Consider the following 22155-nt stretch of genomic DNA (forward strand, 5'->3'; position numbering starts at 1 on the left):
CCTACGTAAAACCAGATGCACAAAGTGGCGCATATGTCTAGAGTTCAATTGTAGTGACAGGAGGCCCTGATGTGCCCATAATTTGTCTCTCTTTCCTTCCTTTCCCTCTCTCTCACATAGAGAGAGAGAGAGAGAAAGGGCAAATAAAAAATATTTTTTAGAAAGTTTCACAAGCCTTTTTATTAAACAATATTATTCCATGGTGAATTCAATAAGTTAGCAATTGTAATGTCTCATAAAACTTGAGTGAGAATCAGTTTAGATGAAAAAGATGAATAGAAGGTAAAATTTTGTTTTGCCAATTTTAGCCAAATAAAAAACTTCTGGATCTATCACAGCTGGTTGGAACCACAGTAAATAATAAGTCTTGGGCCTTGGCTTGGTCTGCAATGATATGAGGTTATATCTCTTTTAAGGATGAAACAACCATGAAATCTTGGCCTCGAGCACTGGATTGATCCAAAAATATCAGGGGAGCTATTGGAAAGCACAAATGCCCAGGCCTCATCCTGCACATGCTCAACTCAGAATCTCTGGAGATAGGGGCTCAGAATCTGGATTCTAACAAGCACATCTGCACTTTCTTAGGCATACAAAAGGCTGGAAACACTATCCTAGAAAAAAAGTGGAAAGGCATCTTAGAGTGTGTGTCCTCAGCAGCCTTTCAAACAGATCAGAAATTAAGGCCAGAACTTAGAAGCAAATGTTGCAGTGGGGTTGCCTGGTTAACGTTTATACCTATGGCCCTTGGTTTATACCTATGGCCCTTGGTTTACACCTATGGCCTTTGGTTTACACCAATGGCCCTTGGTTTGGGTTAAAATAAAGCCGAGTCACTGAGTCACCTCCAGGCAAAGCATTTATGTAGGTGTTTTCAAATCCCAAGCAGATGACGATACTGGCTTAGTTAATACCTGGTACGCATAGGGATGGCTGATAACTGGCCAGAAATCTCTGAGGCTTTCTCTCTTATAGAAAGGTCGTGTTCCTGATACTTAGGAATGCATTCATATTCCACCTTCTCATAGATGGTTAACAGTTAACTTGAGAAACAAATAAATATCTGTATGCTTTTTTTTCTCCTAGTGTGAAGTTGATGACCGTAACGGCTCTGGAAATGAGAAAGAAATCTGAGTCGTGAAGGGTCAATGGGGCAGGCTGTGCCATCATAACCTCAGGAGGTAGAAACTCCAGGGTAGCTTGTTATGTTACAGAGGGAATCTCCCCGTAGCCAGGAGCGTGCACGCTGAGATGCGGGTGGATGCCCCCCGGGCTCCCGCGGTGCTGCGGGAAGGACTCTCACCTTACACACGCCATCCTCGAGCTCTTCTGCAGGCAAGTCCGGGTTTCTCTCCACGTGGAGGTTCCACCGGTCCAGCTGCACAATGGTTCCATCTTCTACCTGGCACAGGATCTTAGAAACAGGCTCATCGGTGTAGCCCTGAGGACAGAAGCGGAACACAGACCAACTGCTGACTCCACTCGAAGCCCACGCAGCCAGCAGCGCAGCGACACGGAGGAATCCTGCTTCGGTTCTGCTGGTGTTAACACCAGCAAAGCTGGGACAGTGAACCGTTTCCTTCGGGTAATTTAAAGAGAACTGCTCACATGTAAGGCACCTAGGAATGCTAGCTTCGGCTGGTCTGAGCTGAGGTTAACTATTGCTGGCACCAGGACCCATTCGTGAGTGGGCTGGGGGGCATGCTTGAGTAAAAAAAAAAAAAAAGAGAGAGAGGATTCCTCAGGTCTTTTACTAGAGGAATTTGGGAGGTTCACAGAACAAATGTGTGAGGCAAAAGGAGGAAGTATGGAGGCAGGCATCTTGATAAGCAACTTTCTCCTTTAGCCTTGCTCGGTGTTCACCAGTCCCTGGTCATCCGTCAGGACACCGTCCTTGGGTGACCTGAGTCACATCAGCCCGAGGGGCAGGGCTGTGATGAGTTACTTACTCCTCAAGGATCCTCTGGGGACAAGATGTCAAATACTGGCTTTTTTTGATATGAGAGATGAATATTGGTAATAATAACTTAGTGGTTTCATGTAAATGTTTGTATTATATACTTCCCACTAAAAAACAATTCAAAATATATCAACAGAAGAACTATGAAAGGTTAATTTACCTAAAGGCCAGATTAGCATCTGTTGTATATCTGGAGATCATTTTTTTCTATGAAATGGAACCCAGGCAATAGTCTTACTATGAAGAGATTAAAAGGTTGATAAGTTTGTATACATGTTAGTATCTTGTGCCTTCTTATCTCTTAGTACCACAAAATGTATAAAAGGGGTAGACAGTTAGTCACAGGAGACCTGCTTCCCCACACTTGCCTGAAGTTTGCTCCACTTGAGGACAATCAGACACCTGTATCGCCAAAACCACAACAACACTAATCAGAAAAACCCAATATTTTAAGAAATCACGGCTCTCCCAAAGGAAGGAGAGTAGAGCTAAACCAGCCTTGTGGTTCTGGCCAGGGCTGAGGGTCAAGAATGAATTCAACCTTGCAAGACAGTTTGACGTGAAAACTTGAGGCCAACCCACCCACTGTATTCCAGCGGACACAACAGCCGCACTCGGTGCATAGCTACACTGTTTTCTCACGACAAACATCCCCATCCTGGGCTGACTGTAAACCAAAGAAACTACAAATAAAATCAAGCCCTTTGATGGTCACTCCTAACTTATTCCTTGGATAGCAGCAGCAAGCTGCTCCTGTGACACACGCCCGTGAGCACATGGTGACCTAGGGATGCAATTGGTCCTCCGTGGTCTAGGTGGCCTCCTCCGACAGCAGCTCTTACCCCTCCCCAGTTGAGTGTCCGAGCCAGGTCATTCCCAGTCCCCAGAGGAAGGACCCCCACGGGAGGCTGAGGGCTCAGCTGCAGCTCATCCAGGATGGAGAGGATCCAGCCCACCTGCAGACACATTGGGGACCAGAAGAGAGAAAAGAAAGACAAATAAGTCACAACAAATGCAACTTGAAGGAGAGGGCTGGGAAGAGCAGAATGGTTTTATCTTTCCATAAAATGTTAGCTATCAATCGAGTGAGTAGGGAACAGAAAGCCCACTTATTTCAGGTGGTTTGAAACAGTAAAACTCTGATTAGGAAAAGGACCAATTTGTACGCGCACTATCATCTATTTTATTCATTTGCTTGTTTATTTACTTAAGCGAGAGACAGAGAAAGAGAATGGGCACACCAAGTCCTCTAGCCATTGCATACAAACTCCAGACGCATGCATCACTTGGTGCATCTGGCTTACGTGGGTACTGAGGAATTGAACCTGAGTCCTTAAGCTTCACGAGCAAGCGCCTTAACCACTAAGCCATTTCTCTAGATCCCATCCCCTACCATATAAAGCAGAAATGATACTCATTCATCTGCATGTTGATCTAGAGATGAACTTTAAAACTCAGGACAGACTTTCAGGGGTAATAAAACAGGGCAAGGTAAGGAGAAAATGAAACTCAGAATCAGCCTGAGTCTCTGTGCTGGCTTATATTGGCTACAAAACCTTGGTAAAGTTAGCTAACATCACTCAGACATATTTACCTGATCTTAAAAGTGGGGTAATGATACCCATGTCATAGAGTTGTTTATAGGTTAAACGGAAGTGCAGATCAGGCCTTTGACATTGTCCATGGCCCACGCAGGCACTCACTAAATCATTACCCTCCACGGTATCATTTTGGAAATGAGTAGTATTTTCCTAAATAGCCCTGTGTTCTCTTTAATGAGTCCTATGAAAACATAATTATGTGTGGACCTAGTGTCCATTATAGGTCTGGACAGAAAATGCATTCTTACCTACTGGAGTCAGATGACTCACTTGATTTCTTTCTGCTGAGATACATGAGGCTTTGTGTATAGTCATATTAAAACTAACCAGAAAATTCACTCAGAACCTAGAAGTAGCAAAACAAAACTGCAGGTCTTTATGAAGTCACAGAAGAGCAGTGTTTCACAGGCTGACTCAAGAAGTTTGGGGCCGAAGCTCACACAGCATTGCTGCAAATGTCAAGAGATTACTTCAAAGGTTATGGTCTGATTCCCCCATTGGACATTATCCAATTTTGCCTCAAATTTAGAAAACAAAATGGTATGCACTACCTCTTCTTTTTTTTTTTGGCATAGTTATGTGTGTGTGTGGCACGTATGCATGTTCATATGTGTGTAGGCATAGGTGTGGAAGGGCGTACACACGTGTGTACACATGTGCAGAGGCCAGAAGTCTATGTCAGGTGGCTTCGGCAATTACTCTCCATGTCATTTTGTGCCTGAACTCTGAGCGCTCAGATGTGGCCAGCCAGCAACCCACAGGGATCCTCCTCTCTCTTTCCCCACCGCTGGGGTGCTCCGGGGCGCCTCGCTATCCCCGGGTGCTGGGGACCTATGCCTGCACAAGGATATGTGTTCGCTGGCTCTCTCATTCAAAGCTCAGCAAAGCAGTGACTTGCATTCATTCCACATTTGTGGTGATTTTCAAAACAATAACAGTGCATTTAATGAACACTGCCTACTATATGTCAAACAGGAAAAAAAGCAGTTGAAATAAAGAGATAAACAAGTTGGGCTAATGTAAGCAAGGCATCATGGTTATTCGCAAAGCTCACAGAAACAGAGATGGCACACAGACTCCACTGTGCATGGGACTCTTAAGATCTCTCCTCTAACAAACTGCTCCATCCACCCTCAAAATGTGGCAACGAAACCCATTATTTTCTACAGTTAATACATTCTAATATAAAAAAAAAAACTATAAAGATAATGTTTTAAAATTTTTATATTTTGGATCGGAGAGATGGTGTAATAGTTAAGGTGCTTGGCTACAAAGCCTGAGGACCCAGGTTTGATTGCCCGGTACCCATGTAAGCCAGATGCACAAGGTGACACATGCATCTGGAGTTCATTTACAGTGGTTAGAAGCCCTGGTGTGCCCATTCTCTCCCCCCCCCCCTCTCTATTTCTGAAATAAAGAAATAAATAACTTTTTTTTTTTTTAAATTTACTTTGTGAGGGAATTGAGACTTGGAAGGTTAAGTGATCTTAATATCATATTGTTTGTGCAGTAGACCTGGCATTCAGAATTACATATGGCACATACCAGTGGCAAATATCTTCACTACTATAGAGAAGGAAGTTTTCAATTAAGAACTAAACACAGCTGGGCCTGGATGCACATGTAATCCCAGATACTGGGGAAACTGAGGGAAGATGGTTAGACTCGCCTGGATAAGTTAGTGAAAGTCTGTCTCACAGTAAAATAAAAAGGGGAGGGAGTTGGGGAAATGACTCAATGGTAGGATACTTGCTTAGCATGACCAAAGCCTTGAGTTCAATTCCCACCACCACCAAACAACTAAATAAATAAATAATATTAAACTCAATTCTGGGAATAGCCTGACTATTGCAAAGGCAGCAGATTTTGGAATCTGCAGCTGGAAAAAATAATCAGAAACTGATTAATCAAAGCCAGTTTCTCAGGGGGCTGAGGCAGGAAGAATATTTGAGCCCAAGAGTTCAAAATCAGCCTGGGCAACATAGAGACAGCCCATCTCAAAAAAGAAAAGGGAAGAGAAAGAGAAATTGATGAATCACATTCAGTTAACCTATAGTTTTTTGTTTTGTTTTTTTTTTTCTAATCAGATTACAGCAAGATGTAATCATGTTCTCCCTACAAATTAAAGGTCAGAGAGAGAGAGAGAGAAAGAGAGAGAGATCACTTTTGGCTTCATCTAAAAACCTTACTCATCCACAATGGTTCAACCCCAGAATATAAGCTTTGTCTATCTAACAGCAGAAGGCAAAGTCACGTTCACTTTCTAAAGAGGCAAACTACGATGCTCGCTCGTTGCAAGACTCTGAAAATGCAGATCTTTGTAAGTGTCAAGAAGTACACTGATTCCCCCCAACTGGGCAATGTGCTTTTAGCTCATCCTTTAGACGGTGACCCAGGCATTCCTTAGCTCTTCTTGTCTGACAGTACCAACAAAGTTTGCTGTTGAAAGGAAAGAAAACAAAAATGCCAGGTGCTAGACTCTTAGTGATGAGTGTGGTCTTTAGGCGTCACTCCCATGCTCTTGAAAGCACCCCAAACCGTGGGGAAAGCAGACAGCTTTAGTAAACTGCAAGAAGGGGTTGAGAGGGTCACAGAAGGGTACGTAAACATCCAGAAAGCCCGAGGGCCAGGGATCGCCGCCCGCAGACACAAACAGCCCTGAGAAGAACCAGACAGGACAGGCACCAGAACTTAACAGAATCGCACTCAATACTCTATCCAGAGAAAGAAACGGGCAGAGGAGGCTCTCTTCGCCATCTCTCACATTCTCCCCCTCCCCTTCTATATTGGGGGGTTCCTAAGTTAGCCCATTTTATCTTACGCAGATTGAAATGGGGAACATTTCTTCCTAGTTTAGCTGGTCTTGGTAAAGACAGGCCTGTAAGCTGCGACCTCCAACACTCCGTTTTACGCTGCCTGCAGCAATGACAGAGATAAGGGAGGAAAAGACTCGTCTTTTTAGCCAGAAACAAAACGTGAGTTGACGTGGCTTGGAATAGTCTTGCTCCTGGGCCTCCAAAGAGCAGAGGAAGCCAGGGAGACGGAGTCTGATAACGGGGAATCGGGGTTCGCCCCTTGCAGGCAGAAAGTTGTATTGGCACGAAGGTCCCTCTTGTCAGAAAACAGATGTGGGACGTGTGGATGACGCTGTCCCCCCTCCCCTGGCCCCTAGAATTGCGAGACTTGCCATGGCTGAAAGAATCTGGGTAAGTGTCTTTCTGGTAGGTGCCTGGCTCAGTCTCCCACAAGCATCTTCCCAGCCCGGGCCTCCAACAAAAACGCCAGCTATAGTCTGAAAGTTTTTGAAAACATTCCAAAGGAAAGGATGCAGACAACGGAGAACGTCCTCTGAAGATGAGTCCACAAAGAAAGATTCTTAAGTCACTGGAGGATGCTAACTCCAAAAGGGATGAAAAGTTAAGAGGATTAATCCACTGCCCATGAAATGCAAATTAGTTACAAGTGACTTTGAGGAAAGTGTCCCCACGACTTCTCTTGTCTCCTAGCAATCCTGTGATGGGTATATTACCCTCATTCAAGCCTCCTTAGGTTCTGTTCCGATTTCTTTTCTCAGAGAAGGTTCTCAAATGGTCTGATGATAGGATCAGGATACCCACAGCTCCATGTAAGCCCTCGGGGTCTTTTGACGCCTCACCTCCTTTTAACAGTCTTTCTCAGAAGAGGAGAAAGTACGTGAGGTCTATAATTTCAGTCTCCATTTTGCTGTGAACAAATGGTTTCTTTCCCTGACTACAAGCATGCAATCTTACATTTCATCATTGCATTCCCACCAAACATCACCAAATGTCACCTGCCTTTTTCTATGTTTTTTTTTTTTTTTGTCTTAAAAATCTTTTGTGAACAAGTGAGACATAGATAGTCCTTGGGATGAGGCAGGGAAGGGGGTTATATCTTTTCTTGAAACAGTCCGGAATAGATTTTACATTTGTTTTGTTTCGTTCGCATGCGTGTGAATACAGTAGGTGTGATATGGTGTGTTTTGTGGAGGCAGTGTGTGCATTCATGTGTGCCCGGAGGCCAAAGGAAATCAGGTGTCACCCTCCATTGCTTATCTGCTCTTTTCCTTGAAACAAGTCTCTTCAACTGGAGCTTTGGCATTTTCACAAGCCCCGGGGATTCTCCAGGTTCTGCACCCCGCAGCAGTGGGTTAACAGATGTGCACTGTCGTGCCCAGCTATTTACCTGCCTTCCAGGGAATCAAACTCAGCCATCTCAGGTCCCCCAGGGCCCTCATGCTTACACAGGAAACACTCTTCACCACTGAGCCATCTCTCTATCCCCTGAGTAGATTTTCCTGTTCAAGAGCTACTGTGGCAAGGAGCTGTCATCATTATTTCTTGGCTCCAGAAAGCAGCATGGTGCCCAGGTGGAAGGGTGCAGGACCAGAGTGGGCAATCGTGCTGGCATTGCCACCCAGCTCCGTCACATACTGGCTGGATGAGTTTGCAGAGGTCACATAACACAGCCCACACTCTGTTCTGTAAGACGGCAGTGCTGACCGTGCCTTGATCTTAGTGACACCTCACCAGTTCAATGATCCATATGCACTGTTTTTGCTCTGCAAGTGCCTGACAAGTAAGAAATTCAATTTGGCCACTGCTACTATAACGAGCTCTAGTTTTCCTCTTCTTGCCTCACTTCATCAGGGAAGTTCATTTTCTATGGATCTACTTAGAGACAACTGAGACCAGCGTTTTCACACCAGCGCCACCCCCACCCCACCCGCCCGCCGGCCGCAGTCTCACTGCCTTCAAATCAAGATGTCTGTCTTTTACAGACTATACAATGCAGTAAAAGCAAAGTCCCCTGCGACAGGAAGGAGCTATAAAGAGAGATTGGACACGAGCATACCTGCAATAGCAGGAAAAATAAAGGATTGTGGGCAATAATCTCTGTTTTTGTCCTTATAAAAGCAAACATATAAAAGACCTTGAGACCCCCAAAGCCTTTTTTTTTTTTTTGGCACTCGGCCCCCATGGTTAGCAATCAGAAGCGTGTTTCAGCTGCAGCCCGCAGACTACAGGCTCCTGGGCAGGTGCTCTATCTGGCTTGTCGTGTCCCCAGATAATGTGCACCAGCTCACCCAGCATCCTTTTAATTAAATTTACTTAACTCAGTGCGACTCAAGGCACTTAGCATGCTTTCCCTGCACAACTGATTCGTCTCATTGAGACAAATCATCTTCCAGCCTGCAGACTTCTTTCCTTCCTTCGTTAGGAGAAGCAAGGCTGACAGATTGGGAGCACCAGGTCCTCCGCCTCGCGCCTCGCGCCTCGGCAGCTGTGCAGCTGGCCAATGCTGCCGCCACCTGTCCCTTCCCGGCTCTAGCTGTCACAGAACCGCTCAGAGCAATATTTTCCTTCTGGGGTGTACTAACATTAGACAAGACAAAGGGGTGCAGAGGACAGTGACATGACATTTCCCCCTAACAGAACCGATGCACTTTGCACGCAGGAAGTGAAGGGCGTACACCCTTCCGACAGAGCAGCGCATCTCAACGTGGTGAGAAAAGCCGGCCCCGCCACTGGGCCCCAGGTGTAAGGTGTCCACAGACAGTTCTCTCCATCCGTGACTTCAGAATGGAAGGAGGATTCAACACTCTGTGGACTAGGATTTTTCAAACAAAAATCTGCGCATGTACTGAACCCATGTGGGTTTTCTTCTTGCCATTATACCGTAACAGGGATTTTCACAGTGCTGACATCGCATGAGGGGTGGTTAGCCCAGAGGTGACTTGAGCGGTAGGTAGTAGAAGGAAGCGTGCATGTTCCGGGCAAACACTGCAGCCCCAATAAGAGCGGCTTGAGCCCCAGTGACTTTCTGTCTCCACCCACCTCAGCACTGGGATTCCAGACACGCGAAAGTACGCCTACTGTTTTTCACATGGGTACCCAAGATAACATTTGGGTACTCATGCTTGCATAATGGGTACCCTTACCAGCTAACTTGGCCCCTCTTTTTACTTTTTTTTTTAAGTACCTTCTAGAAGTGTTAAAATTACAAATGTGCTCGACACTACAGTGCTCTGACGGCAGTGGTCTATAATATTATGCTGCCACAGCTGTGAAGACCCAAGAAACCAGAAAGCACCCGGTTAGAGTTCCAAAGTCACAGAAACAGCGAGAGGGCCACCTCGCCCACCTCCATCTCCACGAACATTTTGGGGAGACAGATCTCTACCTCCTTGTATTTTTAAAATATTTTTATTTTATTTATTTATTGGAGGGAGAGAGAGAGTGTGAGAGAGAGAAAGAGAGAGAGAAGAGAAGATGGCAGAGAAAGAATGGGTGCGCTAGGGTTACTTGCCACTGTAGACCAGCTGAAAATGCATGTGCCACGTTTTACATCTGGTTTTATGTGGACACCAGGGAATGAGACGCTGGCCAGCGGGCTTTGTAGACAAATGTCTTCACCCAGTGAGCGATCTGCCAAACCCATCCTCGCATTCTTTTTTTTTTTTAATTTTTTTTGTTCATTTTTATTTATTTATATGAGAGTGACAGAGAGAGAGAGAGAGAGAGAGAGAGGCAGATAGCGAGAGAGAGAGAGAATGGGCGCGCCAGGGCCTCCAGCCACTGCAAACGAACTCCAGACGTGTGCGCCCCCTTGTGCATCTGGCTAACGTGGGTCCTGGGGAATCGAGCCTCGAACCGGGGTCCTCGGGCTTCACAGGCGAGCACTTAACCGCTAAGCCATCTCTCCAGCCCCCATCCTCGTATTCTTAATAACATGTAATTGAAATAAATAATACTGAATCCTAAATTCTTCCAAAGCAATGCAAAATTTCTATATACTAATACTCGGTACACTTAATACGGTTAGCTGTCGACATATCCTTATCAAAATCTGCCAGAAATATTCCATCTCTAATTCCTCCTTGAGTCTTGACACCACACTGCCAGAATTCCGACAGCATCTCCCGTGATGGATATGCCCGCTAACCAAAGACTGAATACCTTCTGCCAAATATATTCAACATTCTGGAGAAGTATACAACAGTTGTCTAAAGAAAAACTTCTTCCTGAATCCACTTTGCTGCCTCTTCTTTGAGTAACCTCTGCTTCCACCCCATATTTAAAGTTTCACATTCCAAACTACTAAGGCAGAAAATATCCATCACATTCCAAGATAAAGCATCTCATGAACCCCTTATGATTTTTCAGACTCTTTACTTTAACAAGGCAAAAATAAATATGAAAAGTAGGTTCACATAAGGTAGAGAGGCAAAGTTTTAATTCTCACTGATTGCACAAAAAAGTTTACTACCGAAAAAAAAAAAATCATAGTTCAGAAATCTAAGACAAATGCACTTTTATTTTAGGTGTACCTGACACCCAAGTGTAATAGTGCATTTTTAAGTGAGCTGGGAAGATAGGAAAACTAAAATTAAGACTCTAGACAAAGTTCCTAAGAGGCGAAGGCATGCAGCACACAGAAGAAACACTTCATCTTGTAGAATAGCCACTAATTGTAGTGCATGCAATGAGAGGAAAAAAAGAAAAAGAAAAAAAAAAAGGATTATCAATCTGGGTTGGATAAGCTAGGAAGAATTCAGAAGACTTCAGAAACCCCAGAAGACTCATCTGGATGTAATTCTTAATAAAAGAAGTTGGAAAAATTCCACAACAGTATTGGGGCTCAAAACCTGATATTACAAGCTATGGCACTTTAGCATGCTGAGTACTTTGAACCGAAGGGCACTGCAAGGGCCTCAGAAGGAGAGACTTCTCTCCACTTTACTTCCTGTCTCCCCACACTTGCCCCCATGGTGAGCACCAGAAACTGGAATTGCTCTTCTCCGAGACAGGCTAGAGAAACTAGAACCTTCTTTCCCAAAGCAATCCATAGAGCCTAAAAGTATGACTCTAGCCTTCCCCCACCTTTCTGTCTAGGCCGTGGCCATAAAGAAATTCCCTGTCTAATCTGACAGCATATCATTTCAACCCGGCCCAGGAGTCTTGCGGCTCTCTGGGGAGAACAAAAGCTCCACGGAAGAATCAGAGCACAGAGCCCCTGCAGGGATCCCGCCTCCACTCCCTTACCATTAGATCACATCCCTTATGTCCGATCAACTTCCACACGCCCATCCTTCATACAGCCGAACCATGAAAAATTAGCAGTTTTCCCTGAGTCTTTATACCTTCCATCTTCTGAAGGATCCTTTGCCATAGTTTTCTTTGACTGTGCCTGGAGTGATGGTTCAGTAGACAAAGTGCTTGCTATACTTCATAAAGAGACCTGAGCCCCGATGCCCAGCACCTACATGAACAGCCAGACAAGACAGCACCGTCCTGTCATCCCAACAATGGGGAGGCAGAAAGAGGGGAATTCTTAAGGCTTGCTAAGCAGCTAGTCTAGCCAAACTGTTGAGCTCCAGGCTCAGCATGAGAATGTGTCTCAAAACAAATAAATAAGTAAATAAGACAGGGCTGGAGACATAGCTTAGTGGTTAAGGTGCTTGTCTGTGAAGCCTAAGAACGCATGTTCGAATCTCCTGGTCCCATGTAGCCAGACACACAGTGACACAAGTGTGCAATGTCACACACGTGCACAAGGGGGAGGGACACGTGCATCCAGAGTTTGTTCACAGCAGCTTAAAGTCTCTGATGTGCCCATTCTCTCTCTCTCTCTCCCCCTCTCTTTTCCCCTTTCTCTGTCTGTCTCTCTAAAAATAAATTTAAAAAAATAAGATGAAGAACAACTAAGAAAGACTGACAAGCTAGAGGGATGGCTTAGTGGTTAAGGCATTTGCCTGCAAAGCCAAAAGACCCAGGTTCCATTCCCCAGGCCCCACATTAGCCACATGCACAAGGGGGAGCACACGTCTAGAGTTGATTTGCAGTGGCTGGAAGCCACTCTCTGTTTTTCTCCCTCCCTCTTTCTCTGTCAGACAAATAAATAAATAATTTTAAAAAAAATAACTTTGATGAGATGTCACAGTGCCTGGCTTTAGCATAATGGAAAGAAAAGGCACACTGAAGTAAGTGGTAAGGTGTCAACTCTAGGCACCATAAAGAAAGATGTCCACACTTGGAAAAGGGAGTCCAGACATTACAGTTGAAAGCTAGTACCAGGCCCACCAGGATGAAACAATGCACAGGACAGAGGCAGAGTCCCACAGCTTTTCCCCAGTCAATACACAGGGACTGGGCTGCTCTAAGTACCTTAAGCAGAAGAACTGCTCCTCAGCCATCTTTTTCTGAAACCTTAGGCAGCAGTGGTGGAGCAAGGCGCCACCTGCTGGCACGATATGGAAGCGAACACAAAACACCACCTGCTGGTGGAATATGGAAGCTAACACAGGATGCCACCTGCTGGCAGAGTATGGAAGCTAACATAAAGACTTTATATCAGAGCTCAGTGCTAGGCCTCCTGTAATGACTCAACATCAGAAGGAAAAAAAAAAAAAAAGGAATCAGGCCAGAACTCACAGGAGGAGCCTATAGGCCAGTCTTAGCATCAAAGGGAGACCAGTGGGACAGGCTCATGTGTTGGCCTGGATTATTGCCAACTTTGGAGTGGGCCTGGAACACCTTCCCTGAGCCAAGAAAGCATAGGTCCCTGTGTTTGTGAGATTCAGATGTGACCCAGCTTAGCAGCAACCTTGGTGACCTAAGCACTAGCTATCTCTACCTTCCAACCTCAGTGAAGCACAGCTACACCCAGGCCAGTGCTCTAGATAGTCTGTAGTCCACGCTGAGCACCTGTGGATATTGCACCCCAGTGGAAAAGACTCACAGGTCAGTTTGCATCACTGCTAAGTGTGGCACCAGATGGAATATGTGAGATTTTTTTGCGTACTTGCAGCTAGGGAATTGAGACCCAATCCAGCTGAATAACAGAGTTGGCAGCCAAGAAACATCCTTCACCAATGCAACCCCAAACGGGGCAGCCTAGTGTGGAGTAGGAACCCATTCTCTGAGGGCAGAATAAGGTACTGAGCCCATGGCTTTGCCTTGGAACTCAATGTCTGGCATAGAGCTGGGAAAATCTTAACAGCTTCCACTCCAGGGGTCAGTGGTTGAGCTTCTGTTTATACCAGAATCATCTGTGACTGGCTCCACTTTGCCTCGAGTCATAATACTACCTCAGCTAATGGCAACACGGGCCTTGGTGCTACCTCGGTCTTTGCAGGCTACAGGTTTAGAATATAAAGTAGCTTTGCAGTATTTGTGGCCACAAGCAGGGTATAGGAGCCTGGGACTAACTAGTCTCTCACAACCACTGGCTAGTTGCTGTGGACAATGTGTCTGGACCAACCGCAGCTGCAAGGAAAGGGTTGGGAGTAGACCACCCTTTTCAGGTCTCTGGTTTAGCCTGAATCCATTGGTAGATGTGGAATAAACTCGGCCTCACACTGCCCTCTCGTGGTGGGATAGTGACAATACACTGACTTTGGACGACAGCAAACATAAGCTCAAGAAATCTGGTAATGATGAAAAGGCAGAAATAACTACAGCTCAGAGGGGGTGAAAAAGCTGCCATTTTAGAATTCCGGTAAAGACATTCACAAAAAAAGACAAGATTAAAAAGACTGAAATATACACCTAATCTTTCACAGCCCAAATGATATCACACACTGAAAACAAAAACTTTCAGGAAACCATGACCTCATCTATGGATAACATAAAGCCCATACTAAGCAAAGAATAACTAGTACGGCAGAACTTTTAGATGGTGGATTCAAAAACATCTGTTTCAAAAAAAAAAACAAGACAAGACAGAGAATCCATTCAAGAAATGAAAGAACTTTTTAAAAGATTAAACATGCCCTATAGATTCCACCAGAAAACTCTTATTTCAATATATATCATGAGAAAACTTGAAGAATACAAAGTCAACACACAAAAATAACTAGCTTCCGTCTATTCCAACAATAAACTTTCTGAGAAAGAAATTAAGAAAAGTATTCCAATCACAACATCTTTAAATAATAATAATAAGGTAGGATGGAGAGATGGCTCAGACATTAAATGTACTTGCTTGCAAAGCCTGACAACCTGGGTTTGAATTCCCAGTACCGATGTTAAGCCAGATGCACATGCATCTGAAGTTTGCTTATAGTGGAGGAGGACCTGGCACACCCATTGTCACATTCTAACCCTCTCTCTTTCTCTCTCATTGTGAGTATAAATAAATAATTTTAAATAAATTTTAAAAAATGAAATATGTGGGCTGGAGAGAAAGCTTAGCAGTCAAGGCGTTTGCCTACAAAGCCAAAGGACCCAGGTTCGATTCCCCAGGACCCATGCAAGCCAGATGCACAAGGGGGCGCATGCATCTGAAGTTTGTTTGCAATGGCTGGAGGCCCTGAGGGCACCCATTCTCTCTCTCACTCTCTTTCTCTCTGCTTCTTTCTCTCTCTTAAATAAATAAATAAAATATATTTAAATAACATATGTAAGTGTAAGCCTTCCAATAATATGAAAGAATTTACAAAGGAAATTTTAGGAGACTACAAAAGGAAATAAAAGGAGACTGAAGACACTGGAGAGACCTTCCATGCTTCTGGATTCATAGAATCAATATTGCAAAAGCTGCTATTTTATCAAAAGGATTCTATAGATTCCATGAAACTCCCATCAAACTTCAAGTGACATTCTTCTCAGAGATAGAAGATGGCAATTCATCAATTCATATAGAAAAAAAAAAAGGGCTGGAGAGATGGCTTAGCGGTTAAGCGCTTGCCTGTGAAGCCTAAGGACCCCGGTTCAAGGCTCGGTTCCCCAGGTCCCACGTTAGCCAGATGCACAAGGGGGCGCACGCATCTGGAGTTCATTTGCAGAGGCTGGAAGCCCTGGCGCGCCCATTCTCTCTCTCTCCCTCTATCTTTCTCTCTGTGTCTGTCGCTCTCAAATAAATAAATAAATAAATAATTAAAAAAAAAAAAAAAGGTCAGAGCAAACATAATCACAAGCAGCACTGCTGGACCTAAGATTATACGACAGACCCCAAGTGACAAAGATGGCGCGGTCCTGGCACAAAAACAGACCCAGACCACAGGACAGAACCGAGGACCCCGCAACAAGCCAATGCAGCTATGGTCACCTGATTCTCAAAAAGAAAAAAAGGGGGGGGGCATCAGAAAAACACTCAGGTAAAAAGGCAGCTGAGGTAGTTTGAATGTATGGCCCCCAGTAGACTCGGGTGTTTTATTAAAACTTGAGTTTTCAGCCACCTGGCTGGAAGACGTGTCTTTGGGGGCGGATCTGATTTCTAGCCCAAAGATACACACAGCACTCTGAGATCTGCCTGGGTGCCCGAGGCTTGCTAGCTGTTGGGTTTTGTGCTTGTTTGTGGTGCTGGCTGTTTGGCGCTCACCCCCTCTCTCTCTCTCTCTCTCTCCCTCTCTCTCTCTCTTTCTCTGTTTGGACCTGTGAAAGGGGGCCAGCTTCTTCCACCATGGGAATTCCATCTGGACCCGTACGCTTCAAATAAATCCATTCCTCCCAGAAACTGTGTCTGTCTGGAAGTTCATCCCAGCAAAGCAAAGCCTATTGAACAAACGGTGGTGGCAACAGCAGCTATCTGCTTCCTTGTGTCTGCTTTGGACATTTGTGTTTCCATAGGAATTGTTGAAGTGTCATTTTCTAGTTTTGAGGAGAGTGTCATTAGGAGTTTGATGGGGATGACATGAAACCAGTAGATTACTTTTGATAACACAGCCATTTTTCACAATATTGGTTTTGCTATTCCCCACACATGTCAGGCATGAACCCATCGGGATAGCGAAGTCCTTCTAAGCCTGAGGGGTTCTGATTCTCAGCACAGAGGCACGCGTTCATATTAGGGGACTGGACACAGGGTGGGAATGAAGCAAGAAGACTGTCACAAGGCAGATGACAGGAAAGACAGAAAAGACAAGGGAGGGAACTGGAATTATTTTTCAAGGACCTACCGTTCCATCTCCACCGCAGGCCAGAATTCTCAGGTTTGGTACTTTCCTATACAATTCAAGCCTGTGGAGGAAACAGAAGGACTAGTAAGCAAACACACCAGTTCTGGCAGCAGAGAGAAAACAGCAAGGAGGGAGGGACAGTGTGCGCTGTGAAGAAGGAAATGTGTCCTCATCAAGGTGACCGTCAACACCAGTACCCAAAGAACAAGAAGATACAGTCTAGCAACTGGATCAGAAGCTGGTAGCAAACATGATCATCAAAAAACCTACACTGGGCTGGAGAGATGGCTTAGTGGTTAAGCGCTTGCCTGTGAAGCCTAAGGACCCCAGTTCAAGGCTCGGTTCCCCAGGTCCCACGTTAGCCAGATGCACAAGGGGGCGCACGCGTCTGGAGTTCGTTTGCAGAGGCTGGAAGCCCTGGTGCGCCCATTCTCTCTCTCTCCCTCTATCTGTCTTTCTCTTTGTGTCTGTCGTTCTCAAATAAATTAAAATAAATAAATAAATAAAATATTAAAAGAAAAAAAAAACACTGGCATGGGACCTGGAGATAGCTTAGAGTCACATTTCTCCTATTCCACATATCATATCAACACACATTTCTTTTTTCTTTAGTATTTTTTAACTTCCTTTATTCCTTTTCTTTTCCCGTCATCCTCTCCTCTCTCTTCTTAGACAGAACCAAGATTAGCTGGTAATCAGTAGCTCTTATGTGTCTCCCTTTAATTTTATTTGATCATCCTTTCCTGGATTTATCTCTCTCTCTCTCTTTTTTTTTTTTTTTTAGCAGAAAGTCTACACTTCCTATGCTTAATCCTAGGAAATCTGCTTCAGGAAGATTCACCGCTATCACAATGACCATATGCACAAGACCACCACTCAGCTCACTCGCTCAAAGCCTTACTTTTATACTCTTAGGCCAAAGTGGGAAGGAGTCATCGACTGTCCTTCACTTGCCTGTACCTGACTGGGGTTGGACCATTTTGTTTCTGCTGCTGCTGTCATGAAAATGCAGCCACACTGCCGTCTTCACTTCTCCACTGAAGTGAAGGTGCTAATGGCTCTGCTCCAGAAAACATTAGCTATTTAAATTACAATAATGTTTTTGCTTCTCTTCCTAGTTCTCTGGTTCCAGTCCAGTTCCCTTGCTCCTTTCTTGGGGCTGACTGGATGGACCCTGCGAGCTTGCCCTGGAAGCAGGCCCCTTCTTGCTCTGCCTTCCTGACTGAAGGCTCCTGGGTCACCAACTCCTTGATCCCCTGCTCCCGAGGCTGTGCCAGAGAAATGAGTAGGCCACATTGGTTCCTGATTGGTTCCCCGCCTCTGAGTTCCCTGGTCCTGGTACTCCTGCCACAGCCTAGGAGAAGTCTGGTCCCTGCTTCTGAGCTGCTGAAGCAGGCCTTTTCTCTGGTTTCCTGACTGACTGGTCCCTAGGTAACCAAATTCCTATTCCCACGAGTCAAAAGGTGCATGGGCCACTGTCCCTGGCTCTCCAGCTTCCCAGCTCTTAGTTCCCCAACCACCGATCCCTGTGTGCTGAAAAGTACATGCTAGTGGACTGAGTGGGCCAGAGCTCCCAGTTTCCCACTTCCGAGTTCCCCGGGTACCTCTGATGTACTTGTAATCTCCACAACTTGTGCATCTGTGGTTATAACCCCATTGTACACAAATCTGGTTCATATTTTAAACAGAACACACTCTGAAGATCCTATAAGGACAAATACTTACTTCCCCCTTGTGGTGGTTTGAATAGAATAGATGCCCCCCAATATATTCAGTTGTTTATTTGTTTGCAGTTTGCATCTTTAGCCACCTGGCTGGAGGCAATGCCACTGGGTGGATCTTTAGGTGTGGTGGTGGGTTTCCAATTTCAATCTAAAGACATGCAAAGTGTGCCTAGCTGGAGTTCCTAAAGTTCGGTTTTTTGGCTTTTGACTTATGCTTTTCTCTCCCTCTGCTTGGTCCTGTGAAGGCAGGCCAGTTTCTTCTGCCATTATGGAACTTCCCCTGGGTCTGTAAGCTTCAATAAATATCCTTTCCTCTATAACTGTGTCTGGTCTGAAAGTTCATCTCAGTGAACTTGAAGCTGTTTGCAATATCCCTCAACAGAATAAAACATTTAAGATGGGTAGACCACAATGCAAGAAAACCAACACAAGTTGGAAAACTCAGAGATCTCTACCAACAATGCCTAATCCCACAATGGAAGCCTCCAATGAAATCATAGAGGAATCAACAGAAATTGCATCACAAGATGAAAACACAGCAACCAGTGTGACCCTATTCAAAAGAATTGATGAAATGGAAGCAAACCATCAAAAAAACCAACAGATCAATGAAATTGAACAAAATCATCTCTTAGAGCACTCAGCTTTTGACAGTAGGCTTAACTTAATTGAAGAAAACCTTAGAAGCCTCAAAAGAGATATAAACGAGTTGAAAGTGAGTCAACAAATAGAGGATCTCAATAACCAGTTGACCAAGCTTAGTGAAGGTTTGTTCAAGTGTAAGAATGGATTCCAGGGAGCATCATGAAATTCAGATCTTGAACTGAAGTTGTACCTCAAAAAAGAGATGGACATGATGCAAAACAACACAATAGAAAACAAAAATCAAATAGAGCTTTTAAAAACAACTCTAAAACCCCTCAAAAACAGAGTTAGTTACTCACGTGAAAAACAGAACCTCTGAGCTGGAAGACAAGACAGAAGAAATTGCTCAGGAGGCCAAAAACGTTTCTAAGTTCAAAAAAAAAAAAAAAAAAAAAACATGAATAGAACACAACAGAACTGTGGGATACCCTAAAACAATCAAACATCCAGATCATGGGTATATCAGAAGGAGAGGAAATCCAGGCCAGAAAAAATAAAAAATCTCAATCTCCCATAAGAGAGGCCCATAGAGACACAAGAAGCTCATACAACACCAGACAGACAGGAACAAAGAAAAACCTCTCCAAGGAACAACACAGTTAAAACTCTAAATAATGAAAAGAAAGAGAGAGTGTTAAAAGCAACAAGAAAGAAATAAGTCACTACATACAAAGGCAACCCCATCAGAATAATGTCAGACTTCTTAATGGAAACTCTGAAAGCCAGCAGGCCTGGAACACTTCAAAGTCTAAAAAACTCTGGCTTCCAACCCAAGCTATTGTACCCAATGAAAGTATCCCTCATAATATATGGCGAAAGGAAAACTTTCCATGAAAATGTCAACTCTATGATTATATGAACACAAAACCAAACCTACAGAAAATACTTCAGGGAATACTCCACAAAGAACAGTAAAATAACCAGTCTCAAGAGCCAACAAGAAGATCACAATAACCAAAACTAGACTAGGCAATCAAAACCATCCCCAAAAAGAAAACTCCAGGACTGGATGGCTTCTCAGCCAAATTCTATCAAACCTTCACTGAAGAACTGAAACCAATTTTTAAAACTGTCTTGCATAATTGGAAAGCAGGGAATCCTTCTCAACTTCTTTAAAGAAGCTAGCATCACCCTAATCATCACCAAAGCCAGAAAGAGATACAACAAGAAAAGACAACTTTAAGCCTATATCGCTGATGAGTTTAGATGCAAAGGTCTTGAACAAAATCCTCACTAACAGAAATCAACAATATATCAAAAGCATTATCCACCTCAATCAAGTAGGCTTCATCCCAGGAATGCATGAATGGTTCAACATATGTAAATCCATCAATGTAATACACCACATAAATAAACTTAACCATAAGAACCACATGAGCATCTCAATTGATGCAGAGAAGGCCTTTGACAAAATACAACACCACTTCATGATCAAAAACCTGGAAAGAATAGCTAAATATCTTAACACAATAAAGGATATACATAAAGCATCTGAATCTTAAACAATACATAATGGGGAAGGATTCAAGGAGTTCCCATTGAGATCGGGAACAACACAGGACTGCCCACTCTCACCACTGCTCTTCAACATACTACTAGAGATATTAGCCCAAGCAATAAGAAATAAAAGGGGTACACACTGGAAAGGAAGAAGTCAATTTAGCCCTATTTGCAGATGACATGATCCTATACATAAGCGACCCAAAGGTCTCCATTTCAAAACCTCTAAGGTGATTGATTCCCTCAGTAAAGTGGCAGGATACAAAATCAACACACACAAAAAAACAGTAGCCTTTGTATATGCAAAGGATAATATACAGAGAAAGAAATCAGTAAAGCTGTCCCATGTTCAATAGCAACAAAAATATTTAATTAATTGGAATAACATTAACAAAGGATGTGAAAGACCCATATACTGAAAATAACAACAACAAAAAAAATTCAAGAAAGAAACAGAAGAACTTCAGAAGATGGAAAGACCTCCCATGCTCCTGGATAGGTAGAATTAATAGTGTGAAAATGGAAATTCTACCAAAAGTAATATACATATTTAATGCAACACTAATAAAAATTCCAGCATCATTCATTACTGAGATAGAAAAAAAGGCTCTCAAAATTCATATGTAAATTCATGTAGCAATAGGCCTTGGATATGCAAACATATTCTCAGCAAAAGAAACACTTCTGGAGGTATCACCATACTCAATATAAAGGACTATTGCAAAGCCATAATGACAAAAACAGCATGGTACAAACAGAATTGAAGACCTGGACCTTAGGCCAAGTATCTTCAGCAACTTGATCTTTGACAAAAGTGCCAATAAAGTAGACTGGAGAAAAGACGGCATGTTCAGCAGATGGTGCTGGACAAATTGGATGATCCTATATAGAAAAATGAGACTATATACACTCATCTCTCCATACACAAAAATCAAATCCAAATAGATGAAAGACCTCAATACAAGACCCAAAACTCTTCTCCTACTGAAAGAAAAACTAGGAAGAATTCTCCATGGCACAGGAGTGGGGAAAGACTTCCAAAACAAAACCCCAGTAGTCCTGGAAATCAAACAATCACTCAACCAATGGGATCTCATGAAGCTGAAAAGCTTTTGCACAGATAACATACCATAAGCAGAGTCAATGTATTATCCACTGAATGGGAGAGAATCTTTGCCAGCTATATCACTGACAGAAGCCTAATATCTAGAATCTACAAAAACTTCAAAAATTAAACAATAAAAAAAAAATCAAACAACCCACTCCAAAAACGGGGCAGAGAACTGAATCGGGAGTTCTCAGAAGAAGAAATACAAATGGCTAATACTCACTTAACAAAATGTTCAATTTCTCTAACCATTAGGGAAATGCACATTAAAAGAACCATGAGATTCCATCTTACTCCAGTCAGGACAAATGACAATGACAAATGTTAGCAAGGATGAGGGCAAAGAGGAACCCTCATCCACTGGGGGTGGGAATGTAAACTGTTATAACCACTATGGAAATCAATATGATTCCTGAAAAGGATGAACATAGAGCTACCAACAGACCCAGTCATTCCCTTACTGGGCATTTATCCTAAATGTTCCATGCATCACTACAGCGATATTTGTACAACCATGCTTATAGCTGCTCAATTCATTATATCTAAGAACTGGATTCAACACAGGTGCCCATCATTGGATGACTGGATAATGAAGCTGTATGTTTACACAATGGAATTCTATTCATCACTTAAGAAAAAAACAACAGGATGAAATTTGTAGCAAAATGGACAGAGCTGGGCCTGGTGACACACACCTT

General features: G+C 43.7%; 1 protein-coding gene across 1 annotated transcript in view; it reads right to left on the reverse strand.

Moving 5' to 3' along the window:
* Dgki (diacylglycerol kinase iota) overlaps window positions 1-22155 on the reverse strand; it is a 499206-nt gene that overhangs the window by 197025 nt on the left and 280026 nt on the right. The window contains 3 exon segments of the mRNA XM_045160292.1: window positions 1304-1441; window positions 2803-2916; window positions 16481-16541. Coding sequence (XP_045016227.1) covers window positions 1304-1441; window positions 2803-2916; window positions 16481-16541 — 313 coding nt within the window.

The sequence above is a fragment of the Jaculus jaculus genome, chromosome 10 (genome assembly GCF_020740685.1).
Source record: "Jaculus jaculus isolate mJacJac1 chromosome 10, mJacJac1.mat.Y.cur, whole genome shotgun sequence".
Classification (NCBI taxonomy): domain Eukaryota; kingdom Metazoa; phylum Chordata; class Mammalia; order Rodentia; family Dipodidae; genus Jaculus; species Jaculus jaculus.